We start from the raw sequence: 10,403 nt of genomic DNA on the forward strand, positions 1-10,403 counted from the left end.
GATGCAAGTCAACAGTAAAAACATTTTTAAGATTATTGAAGTGTTTTACAAAGAAAATATAATGTAGACTTTAATCTACTTCAAATTTCCACATTTAATTCAATGTTTTATTTGCTGTTTCTTTGTAATTATTTGTGAAATTTCCTAGCAGTTTCGAAGTGAAAATTGTTACAAAGTAAATCCCACACCATTTCTTTTCCAGTGTACCAGGTTACCGCCCTTTTGCTGTAGCAATAACGGTATTTTGGCAGAAACTAACTACGATAAACGCACAACGAATGGCAACACGCAGTCACATTTCACCTGCACTTCTCCCTCCATGACCCCCAGCAGATGAACGAGATCTTCTTTGGAGAGGTCCATCAGTCCATCTCTCCTCGGCTGCTTCTCACAAGTCTTCTGAGGCTTTTTCAAAGTCCCACAAACAACAACCTTCTCCTCACTGCTCTCTTTCTCCTCCTGAGCTTTGCTTTTCTTCCTCATCAGCTCCTGTTTGCTTCCCTCTTTCTCAATGTTGTGTATTCTAGCGAGCGGCTTCATTGGTCTGTTCTCTGGGCCCTCCATATCGCTGGTCCTGGACCTCATCTTCACCTGCATGTGCAAACACAGACACACCTGAGGCAATCTCCTGAAAATATCACTGTTACAACAATAAAACAGCTAATATCTTTCAGTATCGATCTAATGCTCCTGTTTTTTGCAACCGTTTAAAATGTATATGATAGGATTAACTGGTATTACCTGCAATGGTGTATACGTAAAAAAAATTAGAATAAATAAATTCCAAGTTTTATGGTAATTTATGCAAGACACTGAAAAAGGCAAAACTATTGTTTTTTCATGCACTGGTCAATTTAGAGATTTTGGGTTATTTGACTTTTCATAACATGTTGCAGATAAAAGTAAAAAGAAACATTGAAATACACTTTAAAGTGTTTCTTTTATAGCATTTTATCTATGTGCATCTTACAGAACATATGTTTAAAGGCCAAAAACTTTTTTCTGAGTCAGAAATCTCCACTTCAGGAGCTTTAGATGCACCAAACTTAATGTTTTATGTATATATTCTGCAGGTTTTTACAGAGGGGTTTGTTATATAGCATTCACATGACTTTATACAACGTTTTATTTCTATAAACATGGTGAATTAAAAAAAATCTGGCTGTTGACAGTTGCTGTTGTTGTTTTTTTTTATTAAAAGACATCAAAAATCCCCTCTGTAAAACCCTTTAACTATCATATTTTGAACCTGGCTTTATCCAATGTTCAGATTTCTGCTCTGGATGAGTGCATATTTAATTAGATAAATCCTTATCTTACTTTAACATTATAGAAATCTTGTAATTAAAAGAAAAGTTTGCTGAATAAAAGGCGTTAAGGTTTTATGCAACAAATGTTTCAAGTGAAGTAAAAATCAATCCCTTTTCTACAGAAGACTCTCATATCAAATGTCTGCAGTCTCAAGCTCTGAGCCAAATCTTAATATTTTAATGTGTAGTTTGCCCTTGTAGCTAATCGGCAACAGCCTCATTTCTCATGTTCCCATGTGCAGATTTAAGAGGGGGATTTCCCAGAGAGAGAGAGAGAGAGAGAGAGAGAGAGAGATAGAGATAGAGAGAGAGAGAGAGAGAGAGATGTAATGACCACTGAGCTCAACCATGACATCAGTATTTTTGATAAACTGTGTACACGCTGCCTCCCTTATGATCTCACACCCAGCCTATCAGGCCTGATCCAGCACTGCCCTCAGAGTCTCTGAGAGATCGACACTCGAATCACACACATCACTCAGGATCCATGTTTCCTCCAGAACCGCATCTGGATAAAAAGGTTGCGGACTCTCAGATGATCAGAGCTTTTAATGAAGCTTATTATTAAAACAAGATGTTCACTATGTTGAATTCTGCAGTAGGTCATAAAGGCCCCATATGAACTATGAGAAACTAAAGCTTTTTCAAACAACAATTGTTCATTTAGCTCTTTTATCCAAAGATACTTACAAAAAAGATAATTACATTTTATAACCAACTATTCTGACTGTTCTGCTTTTAACCTTATTAAATGTGAAATATTATACAGTACATATTACAATAAATAAACACATACATATATATGTAAATACATACATACACACAAACATACACATATATATTAACAGTTTTAAATGAGAAATATTATTAGATAGTTTATTGCCTTTTTAGATTTCACAATTATAGAATTTATATTTTATATATAATTTATAAATATTATTAATTATATGTAATGTAATATTAGTGTTATAGGACGACAGACAGACAGATCGATGAAACATCAAGTAACCAAAGAAGGGAAAACCCTGCAGATACATTGTTGCAGTAAGTATTTGTGTTATTAATAGCAGCGTGTTGCGCAGTTGCGGCCATGGGAGTGTTTTCATTTTGATCTTGACTTTGATTTGTTGTGCTTCTGTTATGACATTCGATCACTGTCCAAAATAGCAACAACAACACTTGTGTACACACACACACACACACACACACACACACACACACACACACACACACAATCATCGTGTTCTCTATGTTAAAATCCAAAAAAATATACAGAAACTGTTGACAGACTGATACTGTCTGAAAACTGCAATTTAGATGAGAGTTCAATCTATTGCAGTTTTTCCAAACCCTCAAACTTCTAACTCGAGACGGTGTATTTTTAGGTTTGATTATGCCTGAGAGTTTTGGGGTGACCTTAACTCTGTTATTATTGGAGACGGAGGCAGCTGTGAGATATAAATGAGAGTTGGTCTTATATTTACACTGAGAATATGCACCTCGCTCCCCGGGCGCTCCACGCAGCTGCTCCTTGCTGAAATCGAGTGGTATTTATAGAGACACACTTGTTCACAGGAGACACCAGAAACACTCACACTTCATCCACCAATCAGAACGAGGCTGTTTAACTTCTCAGCTATCGGTTTTGTTACATGCATGTCTCCAGGGAAATTGAAATGCCCGAATGCCGTGAATGAGCGGCGGTTAGCCTACTCGCAGCTCCTGTGATAATTAATTCCTCAGATTCTCGGGGTATTTTCAGCGGAGGTGGACAAGCATCGGTGGCACGTCGTTTATATTTAGTAATGGATACTGGAGCTCGATGCACACGGACACACACTGGCACATTCTGTGTTGGCACAACGGTACGGCTAATCAGGGAAAATGTATTTTACAAAATCTAAAAATTATTTAACAGAAAATGATCTATTACAAAAATAAAAAAGCACTATAGTGTGAAAAAAAACATGTTTTCGGATAAATAAAGATGGTAGCATCTTTACTTATTCAAAAACATTTGTTTTTCAGTTTTCAGATTCAGATTCACTTTAAACTTCCAAGAACATGAGATTATATATAATAACTAATTATTATTAGTGTTTCTATTATTCATTTTTGACGTTTTCATAGATTTTAGGTCTTAGGTCTGTCTGTCTATCTATTATGTCTATCTATCTATCTATCTATCTATCTATCTATCTATCTATCTATCTATCTATCTATATAATAGTATTAATTTTTTTCAGTTTTTGTTTCATTTCCGTTAGTAGGTTTAATCTTTTAACAAAATTATTTCAGCTAGATGCTAAGGCAGCATTTCTAATTTTAACTTAGTGTAAGTTTTTCATCTAATACTTATATTTCATTTTATTTCAATTATCAAAAATATCTGTAATAGTCTACTATAACAAAATGCACTGGTGGAAGTGGCATTGAAATATACAAAAACGTTAATAGATAGTTTTCTCCATGTATTACAGACCTCCTTGGATTCAATCACTTCTAACCCTCGACCTCAACTATAACCAGTGTTAAACAACATAAAGGCTGGTGGTAACAGTTGTCTAAATATTTTCTCACACATCTTCCACCACACAGAAAGACAGACCTGAACCGCACACAGACAGTTCGTGAGGAAAACGCCAGAGTTTGTTTCAAGGCTGGAGAATTGTGACTAAATAAGGGCAGAGAAACTCTCACATTGACGCTCTGTCTGACACAAACTGAAGCGCTGCATTTGTGTTGATCATATGATTGCCAAAATTAAGCCCATCCTATGGTCATTACTTTAACACATCAGGCACACAGAGCTATTTGTAACTGCTCTAAGTATATGTAAGTATATGTTATTAAAGGATTTACCTTGCTTTATTTTCAGAAAATGTCAGAGAAAATCCCTGAAAAATTATTAACAAGGGGTTTAATAATATATCGTGTCACAATATATCGCAATACAAAAATGCAACAATATGCATCGTGGATATGTATTGTGTATAGTTCACCCAAAATAAAAATTACTGTGTGAGAAAAAAATTCAAGTTTTCAGAGTTTTAGTGTCAGTACTACATTAAACTACTATATATAATGTTGAATATAATGTACAACCCATTGTAAATGCAATAAAATCAAGAATCTGTGATTTGTTCATTCTATTTAACCTTTTATTAACTGACAAAAGTACAAAGAAACTTTTTCCAATGTTTTCACTGACCAACATAATTGTATTTTGTAAATATGAACAAATTTTGATTTTGATGGCTGCAACACACCCCAAAAAGGTTGGGACAGAGACCAAATAAAAGTGAAAAGATTATCCAAATTAGATTATCCAACTTTTTTGAAACAGTCCACAATGAGCAGGTGAATTGGTAATAGTTGAGGGTATCATGTTTGGGTGTAAAAGTGCTTCTCAGTCTTTTTAAGCAAAGATGGGTCATGGCTCATCACTTTGTGCCAAATATCATGAGAGAATTGTCAAACAATTGGCCCTAAGATTGCAAAGAATTAGTAGTCTAAGATTGCAAAGAATTTAAGCCTTTCAAAATCTTCCATACATAATATTGTCACAAGATTCAGGGAATCCAGAGAAATCTCAGTCTGTGTTGGGTAAGGCAGTAGACCTCTGTTGAATGTGCATGACCTTTGAGCCCTCAGATGGCATTGCACAAGATACCATCATGCTAATCCGTTAAATACAGACACATGTGCTCAGGAGTAATTTGGAAAACCGTTTTCACTGAACACAGTCTGACTCTGCATCAAGAAATGCCACTTGAATCTCTGATACGCAAGGAGAAAGCTATACAACAGTTCTATGTGGAGATGCCGGTGAGTACTCTGGGCCTGAGCTCATCTCAGATGGTCTAAAGACAGTGGAAATGTCTGCTGTGGTCAGATGAGTCCATGTTTCAGCTTGTTTTTGGGAGAAAATGGACACCGAGTTCTCAGTCCCAAAGACGAAAGGGACCAACTTTCACCAGCGACAGGTGCAGAACCAAACATCTGTGCTGGTATTGAGGTGCATCATTGCAAACGGTATGGGTAACTTGCATTATTGTGAAGGTGACATTGACATGGAGGCATGTATTTGGATTGTACAGAGACATAAACTGCCATCAAGATGACATCTTTCCTGGGAAGCAAGACAATGCCAGGCCTCATTCTGCACATGCTAAAACTGAGTGGTTTCTAGACATTCTGCACCATAGAAGAGATGTGCCTGCCTGTTTACTGCAGTCCAGATATGTCTCTTATGGAAAATGTATGACCCATCATGAAAAGGAGAATCAGGCAACGATGACCACAGACTGTTGAGCGGCTGTCTTGTATCAGACAAGATTGGGCAAATATTCCACTAGCAAACTCCAACAATTAGTATCCTCAACTCCCAAATGATTAAAAAGTGTAATTAAAAGGAAAGGTGATGTGACACAGTGGTAAACATGTCTCTGTCCCAACTTTTTTGGGGTGTGTTGCAGCCATCAAAATCAAAATTTGTTCATATTTACAAAATACAATTATGTTGGTCAGTGAAAAAATTGGAAAACGTTTCTTTGTACTTTTGTCAGTTAATAAAAGGTTAAATAGAATGAACAAATCACAGATTCTTGATTTTATTGCATTTTACAAAATGTCCCAACCTTTTCTGATTTGGGGTTGTATAATAATGCAATGGGGGAATATTTGTGGGTCCTGATAATGCCAAATGTCTGATGTTACCAGAAAAAAGTGCCCTACTACATTATTTTAAAAATATCTAACCAGTGAAAGAGTGCAAGCATATTCGTCTAAAATAATAATTTTCAGCTTCAGAATCATGAATATTTTTATTCTGGTGTCTCTATTGTCCTGTGCATTGGGTTTCCAGCACCACGTCCATGCCTATTCATTTACACCCGCAATGTAAAAGCAAATTTACCATTTTAATCAATAGTACATTTTTTGTTAACCGTTTATAAACTGACGTAGGTAATTGTAGCAGAATGCAATTTCACCAAAACCAAAGCATTGTCGTCTGTAATGAGAAACCCTCCTTACAGCTTCAGTCATTCACTCATCAGAAACACAACACAACCTACAACATTTTCAGTGCATTGGACGAAACACTTCCTGTGACGGCACAAGCTCTGATCATCTGCCATCTCCTACTGTCTCATCCTGTAACCTGAGCCTCTAAAAATACCCATAACACAAGTGCACACCAGCTATTTGTGCCTGGATGCAAAGTAAAAATCATCAAATAAAAAATTAACCCTATTTACTGCCTTCTGTTGAAGGTCTACAGCCTTAATCTAATAAATGTGACCTGATGTCACCCAACATGGCAAGAAGAGAGAGTGTGCGAAAGAGATATATAAAGAGAGGACACTGAGAGGTTTTAGAGTGCATATAAAAATAGGAATCATATATCCAAGTTTAAAATAGCACATGATGAAATATGTGGAGTCGCGTTTTAGGTGAGAGTTCAACAGGACTCTCATACTGTACTTTACAATGGTTACGCAGTACTACTGCACTGACATCTGCCTCTTTTCTCATCTGTATCACCTGTGCCTATTTCATTTACATTTTCCCACAGTCCTAAACACCACGTCAGAGGGAAAATACAGTCAGTCAGCCATTAACGCAAAACAAAAACACAGATCGGACGAACAAAACCCCCGTCTTTATACAATTATGATTGTGGAATGATCAATCAGAATCAGGTATTATATGTAGAGAGCGTTGGAATATATAATTTTCTGTGGAAGATGCCGACTGTAATTCCAAATTTATTCTGATGGGGTCGAAATAAGTTCAGTTAGTAATGATGAGAAGTACTTTAAGAAGTGGTATTTTGCAAAACTGTATCCACATATTCAAGGGGTAATAGTTTAAGAATTGTCAAATGAAAACGGATGGATGGATGGATGGATGGATGGATGGATGGATGGAACGAATAAACGACACACAGACAGACTGACAAAACGACAGACAGATAAATAGAATAAAAGACAGACAGACAGAATGAATAAACGACAGACATATAGACAGATAGAACATACAGACACTTAGAACGAATAAATGACAGACTGACGGATAGGCTAGATAGATGGATAGATAGATAGATAGATAGAATAAACGACAGACAGAACGAATAAACGGCAGACAGACAGAACGATCGATCGAAAGACAGACCTTGTCAAGTCAACATTATAATTAAAAAAAAAAAAACGAAACAAACCTAATCAGGTATTATATGTAGAGAGCGTTGGAATATATAATTTTCTGTGGAAGATGCAGACTGTAATTCCAAATTTATTCTGATGGGGTCGAAATAAGTTCAGTTAGTAATGATGAGAAGTACTTTAAGAAGTGGTATTTTGCAAAACTGTATCCACATATTCAAGGGGTAATAGTTTAAGAATTGTCAAATGAAAACGGATGGATGGATGGATGGATGGATGGATGGATGGATGGATGGATGGATGGATGGATGGATGGATGGATGGATGGATGGATGGATGGATGGATGGATGGATGGATGGATGGATGGATGGATGGATGGATGGATGGATGGACAAAACGACAGACAGATAAATAGAATAAAAGACAGACAGACAGACAGACAGACAGAATGAATAAACGACAGACATATAGACAGATAGAACATAAAGACACTTAGAACGAATAAATGACAGACTGACGGATAGGCTAGATAGATGGATAGATAGATAGATAGATAGAATAAACGACAGACAGAACGAATAAACGGCAGACAGACAGATCGATCGATCGAAAGACAGACCTTGTCAAGTCAACATTATAATTTAAAAAAAAAAACCCGAAACAAACGACACTATGAATGCAATGACAAGCCTTTTCTCAGAAATAGCTCTGCTATCTGGAACATTCTTTCCGTTGCACAAACGGCTCCTTCAAAATCACCTCCTTCAGAAAGACATCTGCTGACCCAGAATGAAAAAACGCTCGTTGTGTAATGACTTCAGCGTCAGCTTCATACACGCTTTGGGAGTCATTTATATCACAGCGCTCGCTTTTGTCCTGCCTGGCTGTGATCGATGAGTAAATGTTACTGATAAGCATGTTTTCTTATTGCCGTATGTTTCTGCTACAATCGTCAGTCACAGTGGACGAATGACCAGGTGCCTTTCTGATGGGAGGAAGATGATGTCATTTCCCATGTACAGTTAAACAGAGGATGGAGGAAATAAGTTAAAGTGATCAAGCTCTTGTATCACCGCAGTAATTTTATATCACACTAAAATCATTTATAATGATTCTATAGTCATTTTTGTTGGGAAAAATAATAACTGTGCACAATAAGTCTTAATAAAGTGAAGCGCATCAATTTTGATCTTTTTAATAATATTTAAGTGTATTCAAATCACTTTGGATTTAAGTTGCGATAGTTTTTTCTTCCTAGTGACGTATACCAGAATGAAACGCCTTCTGGGACAAGACCAAATGTAAGGCGGGATTTGATTTTGTCCACAGGGAATTGATTGGATGGTTGTGGTTTGCTATTGGTGGATCTCATGTGAGTGACAGGTTGCCCCGCCCTCGCGTCAGTAAACACGTCATCAGAAAAGAGAAGAGATGTCGTTGCAGGAGGCAGGGGAAAATATTTTGATTAAAGATTATGAGGCACATAAATTTACAAAACACTAATGATCGGAATGCACGGATAAATTATTTATTATAAATACTGCAATAATCAATAAAAAAACTCAAGAATTGTCAATTTTGATTTCATGGTGACTTTAAAGAATAAACTAAACATCAAATTAGTAATTAGTAGTATGTCACAATCAGGGAAAAAAACGATTTTCAATGGTTCTGCTTGATCATTTGGAAGAGTTTCGCAGAAAAAGCACAAAGCCATGAGCAAGCCCAGATCTCTCAGCTTCTGCACTAATGCTTTTGGCTCACTGCCGTGATTTTTCTGACAATAGGTGTGGGCTGCAGCGGAGAGATGATCTCACCACAGAGTCTGCTTTAGCTGCAATGATATAATGTTAATCCTACATCCCACGGCTGTGTCACTTTTAGAGACACACACCCTTCCAGAAGGAGTAACGACTGAGGCTGTTCAGCCTCGAGTACTAACAGGTGAAGAGTTTAAACTTTAACACATGCCCGAAGTCACCACTCATACACAACTAACAACCCTTTTTTAAAATAAACCTCACTTTCTGTGTTTATATTGGACCATTCTAGCAGATTCCTGTAGACATAAAATATGGTAAATACCGAAGGATTACAGTATCGTTAAAAGGTTTAAGGACTTTTAAAAATGTTTTTAAAGTCTCTTCTGCTCACCAATTTCTTGATCAAAAATACAGTAAAAACAGTGAGATTCAATGCAATTTAAAATATGTGAATATATTGTAAAATGTAATTTATTCCTGTGATCAAAGCTGTATTTTCAGCATCATTACTCCAGTCTTCAGTGTCACGTGATCCTTCAGAAATTCATTTTCTAATATTATTTGCTGCTCAAGAAACATTTATGATTATTATCAATGTTGAAAACAGTTGTGCTGCTTCACACTTTTGTGGATACATTGTTTTCAGGATTCTTTGATGAAAAGAACAGCATTTATTTGAAATTGAAATTTTGTAACATTATCAATGTCTTTACTGACACTTTTGATCAATTTAATGTGTCCTTGCTGGATATAAGTATTCATTTCTTTCTTTTTTTAAATGACTGACCACAAACTTCATTTACTATGGTATTTACAGTACATTGTTTTCATAGGAACTGCAAAGAATGCCTTAGTACATGCCCCAAAACACTGTGATACCATTGTAGCTTAAAATATATTGTGGTAGTGTTGAAAACATTTCTCTATTCTATAGAAAACAATTGTAGAATTAGTTTAGTTTTAATACAATAAAAGCCAGATGTGTTTTAAGGCCTTATGTCCGTGACTGTGACTACAAAGGTCAAGATGAGAAGTTTGTGCAGCCACTGAGGAGTTTTAGCATAGTCAGGGACTTTCTGGTAAACACCTGACGATGTGAAAGAATAGGACCATTGTTAAGCGGTGTCACGTGCGAGAGTTGATTGGCCTTGGAGAATGTTAC

The 10,403-nt window shown here is 36.3% G+C and overlaps 1 protein-coding gene across 5 annotated transcripts in view; it reads right to left on the reverse strand.

The window, feature by feature from the left end:
* Window positions 1–10,403, reverse strand: part of filip1b (filamin A interacting protein 1b) — a 33,318-nt gene that overhangs the window by 17,823 nt on the left and 5,092 nt on the right. For all 5 annotated transcript variants that reach the window (XM_077219741.1, XM_077219742.1, XM_077219740.1 and 2 more), the window contains one exon: window positions 304–591. In XM_077219741.1, coding sequence (XP_077075856.1) covers window positions 304–585 — 282 coding nt within the window. In that variant the 5' untranslated portion in view covers window positions 586–591. The remainder of the gene's footprint in view (window positions 1–303; window positions 592–10,403) is intronic.

This window comes from Siphateles boraxobius, unplaced genomic scaffold, assembly GCF_051911475.1.
Source record: "Siphateles boraxobius isolate OS27281-9 unplaced genomic scaffold, OSU_SipBor_1 8, whole genome shotgun sequence".
In the NCBI taxonomy this organism is placed as follows: domain Eukaryota; kingdom Metazoa; phylum Chordata; class Actinopteri; order Cypriniformes; family Leuciscidae; genus Siphateles; species Siphateles boraxobius.